The sequence below is a fragment of the Trachemys scripta genome, chromosome 3 (genome assembly GCF_013100865.1).
Source record: "Trachemys scripta elegans isolate TJP31775 chromosome 3, CAS_Tse_1.0, whole genome shotgun sequence".
Lineage (NCBI taxonomy): Eukaryota > Metazoa > Chordata > Testudines > Emydidae > Trachemys > Trachemys scripta.
The window spans coordinates 106,535,058-106,550,941 of record NC_048300.1 but is presented as its reverse complement, the minus strand read 5'-3'; the positions used below and the strand labels follow the sequence as shown (position 1 = coordinate 106,550,941).

Here is a 15,884-nt window from a genome sequence, read left to right as displayed (position 1 = left end):
GTGTTTAATGCTGGCTTAAAATGCTCTTTAGTAAAAAACTACACCACTCCACTCAGCAGTACCTGGTAACACATTTGGAAGAAAAGCCAAGAAATAACGTGTCATGTATATTGAACTACCCCCTCACTCCTAACCTCTCTAGCTCAGCAAGGCACCCAGCTTGCTCCATGCATGGCTGTGACTTACCTGTTCTCTGTTGCTAAACAAAGGACTTCCATCTCTGTGGTGGTCAGTCTTCACCAACACTAAACTAACTAATAAATCATTGAGCATAGAGTCTAAAAAAGGATTGGCCATTTATATAGATATCAGAAACAGCTGCAGTTATAAGATAAGGAATTTAAACAGAAAAACCAAAACAAACGGTAAGAGTTCTGAAAGGCATCTGCACTACTTGTGCTTCAAGGCATGAACCAAAGTTATAACTTATTCCATAACTAAAACCTGTGTCTTTGTCTGAAACAGCTGGTACTGGCCACTGTCAGAGATAGGATTTTGGACTAGATGGACCACCGGTGTGGCCTAGACTGACAATTCCTATATTCCTAAATGAAAAGTAAATACAGGGTTTGGTTTGGGGAGAACAAACGATTTTATCCTACTTCATCTTCTGGTACATTATATTGGGCCAAATCCTGAAGTCCTTACTCAGTTAAAAGTGAAGCCATTGGGTGCCTTGTCTGATTAAGGATTGAGTAAAGACTTCAGGATTTTTCACACTGTAATTTGAGAAATAAAGGGATATTTAGCACTGTAACATATTACAGTATCATTCTTTAATAATATGTCTAACATTTTTCTGGATATTACATATCTCTAGGGTTAAAGCTTGAGTAGCATATTAATATTTCAAAGGCTTATTTTCTGAATTATATACAACTACATTTTGCTTATCAGCCACAACAACTTCTCAGTTGCCTAGTAGGTTATAATTTTAGCCATTCACAATATGTTTTCCTATGTAATTCAGCTAAATTTCCAAATTCTTGTATTCATCTCAATAACGTATTACCCTGCTTGTCCACTAGATGCCAGTCTCTGTCTTTTCCTGATGTGGAAGTACAGCATTAGATGATGCAGAGAAGAATACCTCTGAGACTAACACATTTATTTGGGCATAAGCTTTCGTGGGCTAAAACCCACTTCATCAGCTGCACAGAGTGGAAAATACAGTAGGCAGGTATATATACACAGTACATGAAAAGATGAGAGTTGCCTTACTGAGTGGGGGGGGTCAGTGCTAATGAGATAATTCAATTAAAATGGAAGTGGGCTATTCTCAACAGTAGAATACTAAGGGAGGAAAAATCACTTTTGTAGTGGTAATGAGGCCAATGTAATCAGGGTGTCCCATTTCAAACAGTTGACAAGAGTAACAGTAGCGGGAAATCAGTAAGGGGAAATTAGTTTTTGTAGTGACCCATCCACTCCCAGTCTTTATTCAGGCCTAATTTGATGGTGTCCAGTTTTCAAATTAATTCCAGTTCTGCAGTTTCTCGTTGGAGTCTGTTTTTGAAGTTTTTTTGTTGAAGAATTGCAACTTTTAAGTCTGTTATTGAGTGTCCAGGGAGATTGAAGTGTTCTCCGACTGGTTTTTGAATGTTATAATTCTTGACGTCTGATTTGTGTCCATTTATTCTTTTGCATAGAGACTGTCCAGTTTGGCCAATGTGGCAGAGGGGCATTGCTGGCACATGATGGCATATATCACATTGGTAGATGTGCAGGTGAACAAGCTTCTGATGGTGTGGCTGATGTGGTTAGGTCCTATGATGGTGTCAAGGGACAGCAATGCCCCTCTGCCATGTACATTGGCCAAACCAGACAGTCTTTATGCAAAAGAACTATGGTAGCCTAACCCAGCTGAGGATCTGGCCCCGTTGTATAAATCAGTTACACGCTTTTTTTTTCTGAAAAGGAAAAAGTTCGTGTTAGCTGCTGAAAACTAGTAAGAATATTTCTATACCTTTCATAGGATTAACTTAAAAAGACAAGCAAATGTTTGGAGTGCATTTCTCTTTCTGACCCAGCCAGTTTTGCCTGAGTGATAAATGCAGGCACATCAAATCTAAAATCTTGTCTACACCAGAGAAAATGCACAGTGCTATGAACCTTTTGGCTCTTATAGCATGATTATAAAATGCCTTGCATCCCTACACACAAGTGTTTCCAGTGGCATATATACCATATCAGATTGGACTTGCTCTTGGCAAATCTAAATACCATTTCAGTGCTAATGGAGATAGCTTGCTGGTGTAACAGGACAAATAGTTAAATATTCCCCTTCTTTCTGTCTTGCAGTGCACCTGAAGCTTTTCAAGATCTTCCAGAATTCACTGCTTCTGGCATATATTCTGGGAGCTATGGGGGAAGTACCCAGAGGGCACTGTGACTGAAATGGCTTAGATTAGAACACACCATTGTTTATGGGGGGGCAAAACTGCAACAATGCAGAACACAAGTCAGCATGATGAGTGTGAGCATACTCTATCTATGTTTCATTTGGGAATGGTTCAACTTCCTAGAGTAGACATGGCTTAAGGGTAATTAGCAGCTGAAGGGCCAGATCCTATAATCTCTCTCCTAAATTCCTACAATCTGCTTCTGCTCACCTAATGGTCAATCCGCAATACAATTACAGCTGTATCGAAATCCAATTGCCAAGAGTTATCTTCTGACACAGGAACAATACAGTTTCATTCTTCTAGTGCAGATGTGACATTAATCATGTTCCTGAATTCTGTTAAAGCTTTGAATGTGTCAAGAGCTTTAGCACACTTTGGGGAAAGGTTCCCTGAAGAAATTTCTGGTATTTCCTGGTTCCAGTCAGACTGAAAATACTGTAAGAATGTGGTGGTTTTTGGTACTTCCATTTATGGGCATATGTGAATTAGAGGGAGGGGAACAAGTGGAAAATGGGACCAAAAAATGTTAACTGAGATACTTTTCTCAGATTCTCCTTGGTTTAGGGGCAAAGCCTTGCATTGGTATTTCATCCTAACTGGCTGGACAATTTTTTTTTTTTTTTTTTGTAACTACTTCCATATGGAGGCATATAAAGTATACTACCTCATGAATGAGTTAAAGCCACATTTTAGCTTTGTTTCTAAAGAAGCTGGGGGATTCAGGGATAGGGTACAAAGTCAGGAATGTGGGATCAAGTTACATGTTGTCATGGAATATTCCTGTTCTTTTACTTGTTGTGTGTCCTTAATTTTTAGCATAACGGCTAGAGTGCTTTCTTACAGCACAGTGTTTGGTAAAGACGTTACACTACAAGAAGGAATGCAAATGACCTAACTGCTGTTTGCTATTTCTAGTCCTGTGTCCAAAAGCCAATTTTCTCAATTGACTCCCTTCCTTTGTGATTCAAACAACTGGATTCTGTTCAAAAAGCTTATTTGTTCCTATGCGGTTACAGATCATTAAAAGTGGCTCATTCTTGAAGAGGTTCATAAAAGGTGTCTTCTGGATGTTTGTTAGTTATGAGGAATCTGACAAAATTCCATCTGGAGAACAATGCCTGCCTCATATGATGGGGATGTAATCCATGTCTGTAGTTCACATCTGCATTGTGTTAGAATGCTGAGCTGCAAACCATGTAAATGCATCATGGATGCCCATGGAACAAAATACTGAAATGGGGAAAGTAGCTCACGTTTTTTGACAAGTCAGTTGACACTCTGGTCTACAGCCATATAGATTGCTTCTTCTAATGCCTAACTGAGTAATGTTCATTAAATCAGTGTCAAATAAGTGGTGGCATTCTAATTACTATAGTATTAATGTAGCAGAACATTCATTGGAATGAATATACTTAAATACAGTAAACAAAAGTTTTTTAAAAATGCTGTCACATCAAATCCATGTGGTAGAGCTTTCTGAAGAAGCAAACTAGATGGAAACTGATTTTTTTAAAATTATGTTACTTCCTTTTTACCGCCCCATTCCTAGAACATGATTCCTGTTATGGTCACTTTCTGCTTTTACTGATCTCTAAATCATAAGCATGAGGCCAGAAAGCAGGGAACAATATTAAGGTTGAGTGGCATACATTTTAACCTATTTTTACTCTTAGGATTCCATATAATTTAAACATGCACTTCTTGATTCCAGAAAATGTGTGTGTCTTTAGAAGGAAGTGCTACAACAATACGATGCATAATTACATTCCCATGAGGCCCTGCAACAACGTATTCAGGATACTAGCTTTCTCTATTAATATGGCTGCACCGATCTACGTTACAAAATGGCAGTCGTGATCTTGGGGCGAGAGAAATGCAGATCTTAGTGTATTACAGTTACACATGCCATTGTTGACTTTTTACATAATACATAAGAGGAGAGCCACAACTTGTCAAGCAACTTATAAGAAGCATCACTTTTGCCACTTATGACCTCTAGTGACAACAGTAAGTGTTCATTAGAAATGTAACAACATAGGGAATTTTCATCCATTTACAGTATTTTATTTTTACTAAATGTGAACTTTTTTTTATTAGGAACACTAACAATGTCAAACACCAAACCTCTAGGGTCACTACTCCCATCACCTGCTTATTAGACAGTGATTGTCTTTTCAACTTTAGAGCATTTACAGTGACAACTGTGGCTGAAGTCCAGGTATGTTTTTGTCTTTCAGGTAGAAATGACAGTTCTGCTATTATTGGAGGAGGTGGGATAGAACTGAGTTAGTGGTTGCCTAAACAGTCCTTCTGGTTATGTGAATGTAGTGTTTCCAGAGTGAACAGAGAGCTGCTACACCATATTCATAACCTGCAAGGAAAATACTGGAGAGTCAGAGGAACTATTAGAGGCAGAGGATACCCAAAATATTTCAGATGGGCACAGAAAACCACTTCCTCATGCCAGCTGCATTCCTCACATTTTTGAGAGGAAGGGGAAATGCTTCTGGGGCCCTATCCAGTGTCTACTGATCTCACTGGAAAGAGTCTCATTGACGTCAACAGGCTTTAGGTAACCCCAGTTAGTCTGTCATTAATGCAGACTTGGTGTAGTGTCCAGTTGATCCAAGTTCCAATTGAAATCAGTGGCCATCTGAGGGTGCTCATCATATTGCTTTTTTTCAGCTGACACTCTTGTCTAACTGCCCCAGGGAAACGCTGGACTAAACTTGGCTTCCTGAAAGTGATTCTTATTAGAAAGTACCTGGATATCTGAAACAAGAAAATGCTTCAAATGCTGAAGTTGGTTTTAAAGTTCCTTCTTTTAATAGGCAAGAGTATAAAAATGTATGTTACTCTGATGACGGAATTAACACAGGGTTGAAGTTCATAGCTAGTATTTGAGGTACAGATGGCTCATCTCTTGACTTACTCTGTTTTGCTTACCTAAGATGGGTTTTAAGTTCCCAGCCGGCACCTTTTAATAATACCTAGCTCCCTTCATCAGTTGATCTCAGAGTGCTTTATCAAGGAGGTCAGTATCACCATTTTACCAATGGGGAAAACTGAGGCACAACAGTGAAGTAACTTGCCCAAGGCCACCCAGCAGACCAGAGGTAGGACCAGGAATAGAATCAAGAGCTCCTGAATCTCAGTGCAGGGCTCTATCCATTAAGCCACATTATTGTCTTCATACAAACAGAAATCCCACGGGCTCTTCAATGGAAGTTTTACCAAAGTAAAGACTTCTTGATTTGACCCCAAAAATGAGACACTGTTTCAATTTAATGATGCTTTAAAAATATTCCCTATAATTTAGCTCAGAAGGAATCTAGGTGCTTAACTATTAAAAAAGTCCAGTAACACTGAACAGCATACATAGATGTTGCATAGCATAGTGCTGAGATACCATCATGACAGACATAAAAACCTAGATAGCTGAAGTCTAAAGCCACTTAGTGCTATAATATACATGCCCTAGTTATTGATGAACCAGCTGTGCCTTAACAGTGTTGAGTTCAACTCTCCAGGACCCCTATTTAAAGTTTGAAAGACTAAATGCTCCCTCCCCCATCTTTCATTGACCTACCTGTGATTATGAGCTGGCAAGTTTATTGTGTTGAAAGAGATATGAAGTTTAATTCTCAGTGTATTGATTTCTGGGGAACAAAAACCAAAAAACCCACCAACAAAACATTGATTTTTATATATCACAAAATAAACCCTTGTATTGATGAATATGTAGGAAGGGATGGGGATAGTGTTGGGCAAATGAAATTCCAAGTCATTTATATAAAAAATATAATACTTTATTTTCAACTAGAAAGGTGCAAACATGTAACTTTTGGTCACACTTCTCAACAAATAAACTGTTCAAAGAACAGCCACGGTCAAAGAAAGAAACAAATGCTCTCAGGTGGATAAACTGATCAGCTACAAAAGAGCCATTCATTTTACTTAAAGCCATTTGTTCACTAAAGCTGAGGCAACCATATTTTTACCATACAAATGGATGTTTCCCAAGGATGCAGGCACCTCATCTTTAGCAAACAATCTGTCTTGATTTTGATTCACTGGTCACCCTAACTGAACAATTTCCATTAGAGGATCTATTTCATGCTTTGAATGCATTGTCAGACAAGCTTTACGTCCTACCTATTTCTTTCAAAACAAACAAAAAAAAGCTAACATTAAAGTATCAAAGCATTAACAAAGGCACAAAACTTTAAATTAATTTAGATAACTGTACATATATATACAGTATTTACAATATTAATAAAAATCTAGCTTGTTACAGGCAAATTAACTGCCACAAGCTGTCCAGTCAAATAGACATGATTCTGATTCTTCTTGAACAAGTCATTTGAATCAGTGTCAAAGCTGAAACATTACAGTCCTGACCAACAGAACACATTTTACTTAGCACCTTGCTGGGTAATGATTTACATTCCAGCCATTGCTGTCACTCAACCAGTGTCAGCACACATGCTAAGGGTCTCTTCTTCAATTGCACTACTAGGTGGAACACACGTTACCATACTAAGGGAACATTGATCTTCCTGCATATGCCCCCTAGTACGCCCTAAACACCACTCCATGAACAGTGTCCTCTGAAGCTGTGCTTTGCTGTGGTCCCATGAGCCATTTTACTTTCTTCTTCAAACCAATGTTTGGGGTCGGAAGACAATTTGTCTTAAGTCACATGGAACAGTCTGAACTTTTTGGAAACAGATTTAAATACTTTGTGCTATCGAATCATGTTTACAAAATGAGATGCCAATCAGGTCAAGTTGAGAGCCTAGTGTCTCCTGCTTTATGCCATGTCTCCATACATCTTTCGGTAGTACAGAGACTCAAAGATGTCATTGTCTCCAGGGCAGTTGTAGTGGCATGCACAGGTCTTGATGAACATCATTCTCCTCTTCATGACCTCACCGTCAGGGCATTTGAACTCCACAGGAAGAGTGGCTGTTCTGTGGGGGGTGCAGCAACGTCCATCAGTGCAGACCCCACAGAATTTAGCTCGATAGGTCTTCACACTGGTACAGCCGGAGAGCTCAAACTTGATGGGTTTGGAGATTTTGGGGGTGCGAATACACTTTTTGCCTTTCTGTGGGGCAACAAATGAAAAAAGTTTAGAAGCCTTATTTAAAAGATTGTACAATTTCCATTCATATTTCTATCCATTAATTTCATCCTGTTATTATATGCAAAGAGGTTAATACTCTGATCCTCATGAAGGTTTCACATTCAAACAAGACAGTTTAAATAGTGTTCAAATTGTATTATACTTATCTAATGGCTAAAATAGGTGCATTTATGTATAACAATTCTTAAATATTCACTACTGGGATGAGACCTTATATAATATTTACTTGGTTCTGAAAGTGGATAAGTTAGAGCTATACATCTTCTGTAAAACTGGGTCTATGCTGAAACATCCTTAGAAGTGTATATAGATGGCATATTTACCTTGATGTTTTCCTCCAAGTCTGCCTCACAAGGTCTGACCATGCAGAGTCTGCTTTGCTTCTCCAGTCTGCAGAAGGCATTGTCATTGGTGACTCTGGTGGAGATGCCCATTCCACAGGTCTTTGAGCAAGCACTCCATTCCGTGGTCTGGACCAGGCAGTTGGCACGCATCATCATTGCCTGGTCAGGTCCATAAGTGTCTTCTGGTCTGTAAGCTGTGGAGCACAGGTCAACAGGATGAGATTGTGGCAGAGAGAAATAGTGCAGATGCTATCCTCTCAGTGTATTAATGTTGCACAAACGTAGGATATTTATCCTTTGTGTGATTCCACTGAAGGCACTGGAGTCACATCAGGGCTGAATCTGGTCCATTAGGATAATCATCACTGCATTATGTATTTCAATCTACTGCATTGGCAGGCCAACAACATTCATTAAGATCTCAACTCACCAGCTAGAGCAGGTCCAACCGCCGTCTGTTCTCGGAGCTCATCGCACACCCATTCCTCGCAGCACTTCCCAGGGAGCTTAACTCTTCGTGGGGAAGGACAGTCTGGGCTGGGCAGCCGGACATCCATGCTGCACAGGGGCACGCACCCCACCGCCCCGTCGAGGCAAGTGCACTGGTATTTGCAGCTGCTCTGGAAGGACTCCCCGCTCCTGTACACCATCCCTCCGAACACACAAGGGGCGCCGTCCCGAGCTGCAGACAGTGAGAGAGAGACAGCCGGACATAAGCACTGAGGGAAAGGCTCAGCCATTCGCGTTGCCACTGTGGGGAGGGCGCGCAGCAGGAGCTGGGGGAGCCGTAGTTTCCACGGCTCCCGCTGAGGGGGAGGAGGCGGGGATGACAAGATCACCGCTGTGCAATGGAGCTGTGCCCTGTAGAGAGAACCCACTCTCCCATGGAAGGCAGCCAGAGGGGGGTTGGGCATGAATTGGACGGGGTCACTTTTAAAGGCTCTAGCACCCCAGATCTCGGCCCTCCCCGCTCACTGCCGCCCCCGCGGGGAGAAGCAGAGCCCTCCGGACGCCACTTACCGGTGCACACGCCGATCTTGCGGTTGGCCGGCGAGCCGAAGTCGCAGAAGAGCCCCTTGTGGTGGTCGCAGGGGTCCCGCTCGGTGCACAGCTCGCCCAGCTGCTTGGCGCACACCCTGCAGCATCCGCAGCCATCCTGCACCAGGCTCACCCCAGCCGGGCACATGGGCGGCGGCCCCGCCCCGCACTGGCACTGCCCGCTGCAGTCCTGGCCGGACACCTCCTGCAGAGAGAAGGAGACGGGAGGAGGTCAGGGGAGCCCGGCTCGCTGCGCTTCGGATCCCCGCGTCCCCAGCGACCCTCCCTCCAGTCCTTCAGCTGGGGAGGTGGGCGAGGGGGGGAGGCACTTACCGAGCAGAGGAGGGCGACAAGCAGCGCCACGGCGAAGCTGCTGGGTCCCATTCGTGCGGCCATGCTCGGCAGCGGTTCTCGGCAATAGACGGGGCAAAGGCTCCTCGGCTTGTCTGTCCTGCTGGCGGAGGGAGTCCGAGCCAGTGGGCCGTGGTGTTGAGCTGGGTTCCCTGTCTGCTGTCCGATCGCCTCGCGAAGTTCCCGTCTCTCTGGCAGGAGAGTTGTTCTATGGGTCTGAAGCAGGGAGCCTGGTTGCTTTTATACACTCCAGGCGCCCCGGGCTCGCCAATCGGCTGAATGGAGTCCTACACAAACAGCGACATTCCTGACATTCCTCCCCACCTTCCTGCCTCATCAACTCGCACCGGATTGATCCTGACCCCTTGACACTCAGCATTCCTCCTGTCTGCAAAAGCTGGCACACTTCAGCACACAAAAAAGGCGCTGTATTTCCATCACCAAATGGCATTTCCCCCCTTCCAGCCTCATACTCCTGATTTTATATGATGTAAACTACTTTTTAAAATTATTTTTAGATGACAAACCTCTGTTTCAAACTACTTTTGCTTTGCCCACCCTACCTCCAAATTACATAAATCGTATTAACAAGCACTTCACTACAAGATACAAACTCCTGGGAATTCTGAACCAACGAAGACGTCTTAAATATCTGTCGGGACAGGATACATTTGAACCACCACCAGCAGCCCTGGTAACAAGAAAGGAGCTGTTTTAAAACCCACAGGAGTTCAAAAGAAACTGCATGTAAAATCTGTTATAAACTCTTCATTACGGAAGGAGAAACTTTTTCATACTAACGATTGCTGCTGCTGCTTATAATATTATCTGAGAAGGTGTAATTTAGAGGGAAAGTTACTGTTAATCAAGTTTATTGGCTTATAATAGCTGAGACTAATTTGCTATAATTAAAAATTAACCTTTTACTTGGATGGGAGGTTCCATTATTCTGTCTTTCAAGGAAGCACATTCTTTGATATTAAATTATTCCAGAGAAAAATAGTCATCAATAGTAGATAAGAATCTGTTGTTCGATTCAACACAAGCGATTAATGCTGTGACAGGCAGCTACTTCAAGTGGGGCGGGGGGAGCAGGGAGAAAGGTTGTGGGGATGGTTGCTAGGAACAACCATGGGAATTCTTTTTCTTTCTTTTTTTTTTCTTGGCTAGAAAATACAAGACATTACTAATTTTAAAAGGTGGATTGCTCTCTACTGACTTATTTAGAGAGTGGGTGACTAGCCTTCCCTAGATACACACTTTTTCAACTTTGGCAACCAGTTTTGGAGCACTGAACACTCTGGGCATTTTGTTACTACCAAAAAAAGTCATAATTATATCATGAGGATTGGTTATAAATTGAGTCTGTGTGTTACTGAATCATACTGAATATTTGAAATGTGTTCCTTTCCCAATAGATGTTCTCTATGAATAGAGAGTCCCTATTTACCCTGAAATACTTGGCACAATGAAGTGAGGCTGAAGTGTGGAAGAAGTGTCTCTTATTTCCCACTGCCTGCTTGCAGCTGTCATTGGTGAGTAACACATTCCTAGGGCATCTCTGCTTCCCTCTTGCTGATTATGCCTCGTAAGATTAAAAATCAGTTTGGCTTGTCACCAAACCCTGTAGTTCTTAAGTATCTTGGTCCTTATTAAATAATCATGAACCATGTTGTTCTTATTTATTTCAGCAGGAAGGATGGCTTCCCAATCCGGCATCATTTGTCTGTGCAGTGATGTCATGTTGATTGACCCCAGCTTTAACACAATGAATGCCAGCATGTTGACTTTTGACCTGTTTAAGTATGCTTGTGTTTATTGAGACAGACAGAGTTAATGCACTTTGTTAGGCAAATTGAAGTCTAGTTGATGGATATTTTTAAAAAGATGTTTGCATATAACCACTCCCTCCTCCCACACTTTCACACTTGTGATACAGCAACATGGAATTACAGTTTTACTAAATTCAGAAAGTGATCTCATCTCTTCTACTGAATTTTAACAGACTGAATCAGTCCAATTCCATTATAAATAACATCACTCGCAAATGGTTATTTATGTTATCAACAATTCACACTCTAGGCCTAATTTTCAAATATAGTGGCCTTTATGAGAAACCTTCATCCTACTTTTGGATGCTCAGATTGATACTTGGGCTAAATTCTGTCCTCAGATACATACATCACTGGCTTGTTGCTTTTCTGAGGGCAACATTTGACCTTTAGGCATGTTAATTGCCATTCTATAGACCCTATCCAGCTTTTATGGAAACAAATGGTAATCTTTTATTAACTTTAATGGCAGTTAGACTGGGATGTAGTACTGAGGTGCTGATCTGAATGCCCAAATGCAAGATTTGATTGTCCTGTTTAGACACTAGCATATGAAATTTGGGTCAGTTATGTGGTAGCTGATCTGTGAAGAGTGGTGAAATGATAAACATAATCTCTCCTGTGTGTGTGTGTAACTTCCATTAATGTCACTGGGGAGACTGGGTATGTGTGGAGGGGAGAATGTACCTCAAAATCTCTCTAATTTAAAAATCCAATATTCTATATTGTACTGCAAAAGTGTATTTATCTTCTTGGCACTCCTCTTTGCCTGCAAATTAAGGTTCTTGGCATTCCTCTTTGCCTTCAAGTTAAGATTGTGCCATTGCTTCTGCTAAAAATCCCAATTTTTCATAAAGAAAATATATCTTTGCTATTTAAAAAAATCCAGAGGAATAGTTATGGTAAATAATACATTTCCAAACTTCTGAAGCTTCCCAAAATCCATATTTACCTAAAGACTGTGATGACCCCAGTACTGGGTAAATAATATGCATACCAAACTATGTATAACATGCATACCAAAATGCAAATGTAACCAGGTAAACAGACTGCCTTTTAAAAATGCCTAAATATGGTAGGAGATCATCAGAGAGAGGCTCTAGACATGTTTCATAGCTTTCTGTGTAAGAATTTTTTTCAGAGAAATAATTTTTTTATTAAACAAAAACCTAAGAAGTTCATTGACAGAAAAAGTATGTTTTAAAGTAACAAAACACCAGAAAGCAGGAAATCCAAAGTGAAGGGCCAAGTCTGTCCTTAATTCAAATCACATAATGGACCAAATACAGCTGTCCTCATCCATCTGTTGTTCATTGTCTTCAGTAAGAGTTTGGCTGCAGGACTAATTCTGTGCTCGCTGTGTAAATTGGGAGTAACCTCACTGGAATCTAAGGTGTTTCACCAGTGTAAATATGCCCAGAATCCAACCCTGCAGAATTTGGCTTCATGTTGTTTTATTTCTTTCACTGTTTATAAATGATTCATCGTGTGTGTGTGTGTGTGTGTGTGTGTGTGTGTACATGTACAGGGGAGGAAGTAAAGTGGAAATAGGGGCTTCTTATAACATTACGCTTCTCTTTCCTTATTATATAATAGGCTATATCCTTATTGATGAACAGTATGTCATGGTTTGAAGAACTACATCTTGGAGTTGATTCATAAAAGGTTAAAATGCACTAATATTGAGTTATATACAGGTGTTTATATAGCAAATGCTTTTTAGCCAGTATATTTTTTCTGGTGAAATTAAGAATTCACTATGTTGGCAGCACAACCCTATTGACACAGCTATACCCGGTATGTGTGTGCCTGCATCAGCTTCAGTTGGTACAGTTCCTTTGGTTAAGTCTTGTAAAATGTACAGGTGTGGATATGCTACATTCCTTCCCTTATGTTTTTCCTTTTTTTTTTCCTTCCCCCCAAAAAGTTCACTTGATCAAGTATCAGACATACTGAAACCTGGCAGGACTAAAGGAAAGTGGCTAGACTTGGAGTGTTTGTGTACTTAAAGAAGGAATCTTGCACATTTTCAACTTTCAGTCTCAGATATTTTCTTATAAGAGCAATTGGAAGTCTGAGCCAGCCCTCAAAGCGGAAATCAATAGCTCCCAGAGAAACATATCCAAGGAATGTGAATCTGATCCAGGAACCATACGCAATGCACATACAGTACCGTCTTCCTTATAGGAAGTCTGGCCGTATATGGACATGTGTACCCTGAGCTATTTTTCATCATGATGGTCTTGTAGTTGGTTATAGACATTTCTAGTTTGCCTCAGGTTTAACGATGTACATTAATTTCCCTCCCCAAAAGCCCTCCAGAATATTTCTTAAATTGTAATAAATATTATCCTAAAATCCTAAGGGATCCAGTTAAACTTACATCAACACGTATTTGTTTAAAATAAAGACTTGCTCTGCTACTGCAGAAGTGGAAATGAAGTAAAAATAAAAAGCTCTACTCTGTCTTGAATTTGCTGCCCTTCTGTTTGTCTTTCTTAGAATTCATGTGATGACTCATTCTGTATATCCACAGGTATAGAAAGTGCTCAGGTACAATAACTGCTACAGATTCACAACTTTTTGTGGCGGGGGGGTTCATGAGCTAGTGAATTTCCGAAGGCAGAGAAAAATGGAGAGAAAACACTTCTTTTTCCTAAGAACTGTCAAGCAGCTTTTCCATGTTTTCCATCTAATTTATTCCATCTGTATAACTATAATACTGTGGGCTAGATCCTCAGCGGTGTACATTTTCTTAAATGAAACTTCACCAATTTACACCCGCAAATCCTGTCAATGAGATTTTACTTGTTAATGGCATTAACTCTTCTTAGAAGCATACAGGCAAAGAGAGACTGGATGGTTTGGGGGATGGCTTCTGACCTCCAAAGGTGTTTATTACTAAATTGCTGGTTCAAATCCAATACTAAAGACACAGAGTTAGATTCTATGTTGATGGAGCTTCTTTTGGAAATCAAAATTACCAGCAGAGAATTTGGCCTCAAATTGTTACCCCGGAGACCAGTTGTGGAATTAAGTAGTGTACAGCATGAGTAAGGCTATGCCATAATGTGTAACTCCCTATTCATAGACCTGAGTTCATTCTTATTCCTCAGTCATAAATATTGTCACTTAAATATGTGATATTTTATTACTTGAAGTGTCACTAGAAGGGTTGCTTTAAACTTCTGGCTTAATTTTCTGAAAAGTCACCACTGTTTTTCATGGACGTGTGTGGTCTTAAAGTGGTAAAGTGATTACTGGAAATAAAATAATCTTAATCATGAGAGTATTCCAAACATATATAAAACTGTCTATATTAAGTCAAGATTACCTTTAAAGTGAGCTGAAAGGCATTTTATCTGCCAAGACCCAGGTCCAGAGCATCTGGATTTCCCCTGAAACATCTGATGGCACCATTAACAGTGGAGGGAGCTGCATTCGTTGCACTAATGTAGATGTCAGAAATGTCATTAGTATTTGACGGGAAAAACAGAGCCCTTAACACAGGTCATGGCATGTGAGTGAGGAGGGAATTGACTCTCAATTATCAGGCTCTATTTATTCCCAGGTTTTGCTAGAGGGTATAGGATTTCCAGCAGTTGTAAGCCCAACTAGTGTGGGATTGCAATGACTCAAAACAATCCCTCCTCACCCTGCTTTGACAATGGCTTGAACAGTCCAAAAAAGTGAGTGGAGCTGGCTGAAGATGGGACATGCTATACCTGGTATGTGTGTGCCTGCATCAGCTTCAGTTGATACAGTTCCTTTGGTTAAGCCTCTGGATTCAGTTCAGTCCCCTAGGCAACCTTTGATGCCCTCTCCTGGAGGAACCCCTGGGGAGAGTGGTGATGGAAAGACTGCCTTCCCTCTCCTGAAGGCTAATGCCCTTGGTGGCACAGCAGGAGAGTGCCCCCCTTCCTTATCTCCTACATCAGCAAATCAATCCCATTTTGTTTTAAAATGCATTTGCTCACATTTTCTAAAGTTTGCACATAAATTCTATTGGGGCCAAATCAAGGGTATTTTGCTGAGTTAGGCATGTAGGATGGGCCCCTTGTTGACATAACATCCTAGGAGTTCTTATTTCATGTACAATATTATTTTTAGTTCATTTTTAAACTTCAATGTCTTCCATTTGCAATATGTTGTGGTACGCATGAATTTCTCCTGCCGCTGTTCTTGTATGCTTCTTCTTGGTCCTGAATCACCCATTCTGGTATTACTGGAAGTCCTAGCATGTTGTAATAAAAACAGTGAGACTTGGTCACATCCCAAGGGAGGTCTGAAATCCATTGTGATCATTTTTACTGCTCTGCATACCAAAGCCATTATGAATTTCTCTCTCTTACCCTTGCTGCAGGAGTGCGATTCGGACAATCTCATACATATTTGAGCAATATGCTCATCTGACAGAATGTTGAAAATAAAGGCCAAAATGTTTGAATGTGTGTCTATACCTAGGCACCTCAATCCCTACTTAGACACTTAGGGAAAAGTGGCTAAGCTTCCAGAAAATTTTGCCCAATCAATAAACTTTTTGTATTGAGCCACAGAATGACAGAAAGTCATTGGGTCACCCACTCTGTCTCTGTCATTGAAAAAGAACAAGAAAAAGAAGAAAAAGTGTTGCAAGAACTGATGGTTTGGCAGTTTGATGCATAATGACAGTTCTGTTGCATCAATGAGACAGGAATGTCTGTTTTCAAGAGCTCTATCTGTGAATATCAAATTAACATACAGCAGTAACTTCCGTTGTAACTAT

General features: G+C 40.8%; 1 protein-coding gene and 1 long non-coding RNA gene across 5 annotated transcripts; one reads left to right on the top strand and one right to left on the bottom strand.

The window, feature by feature from the left end:
- Positions 1-6,196: 6,196 nt before the first annotated feature.
- On the bottom strand, positions 6,197-9,407 carry CCN2 (cellular communication network factor 2). The gene is made up of 5 exons (XM_034765641.1): positions 9,270-9,407; positions 8,919-9,141; positions 8,329-8,580; positions 7,878-8,092; positions 6,197-7,515 (listed from the first exon to the last, which is right to left on the bottom strand). Exons 1-5 carry the CDS (start codon positions 9,330-9,332, stop codon positions 7,219-7,221), a joined length of 1,050 nt encoding a protein of 349 aa, XP_034621532.1. The 5' UTR covers positions 9,333-9,407; the 3' UTR covers positions 6,197-7,218.
- A 225-nt stretch (positions 9,408-9,632) lies between these two features.
- On the top strand, positions 9,633-13,592 carry LOC117874932. Of its 4 annotated transcripts, none has more exons than XR_004645125.1 (4): positions 9,633-10,034; positions 10,706-10,822; positions 10,979-11,090; positions 12,716-13,592. It is a non-coding gene; the product is annotated as an uncharacterized LOC117874932 (long non-coding RNA). The 4 variants fall into 4 exon arrangements; XR_004645126.1 differs by having other exon boundaries at positions 10,979-12,784; positions 13,047-13,592; XR_004645127.1 differs by having other exon boundaries at positions 10,982-13,592.
- The last annotated feature ends 2,292 nt before the right edge of the window (positions 13,593-15,884 follow it).

Excerpts from the sequence above, each read along its gene's own strand:
- CCN2 (XM_034765641.1), bottom strand. The coding sequence starts at position 9,332 with ATGGCCGCACGAATGGGACCCAGCAGCTTCGCCGTGGCGCTGCTTGTC. Across the intron at positions 8,581-8,918 it reads CAAGATCGGCGTGTGCACCG|CTCGGGACGGCGCCCCTTGT; the intron begins GTAAGTGGCGTC and ends CACTGTCTGCAG. Across the intron at positions 7,516-7,877 it reads ACTTGGAGGAAAACATCAAG|AAAGGCAAAAAGTGTATTCG; the intron begins GTAAATATGCCA and ends GTTGCCCCACAG.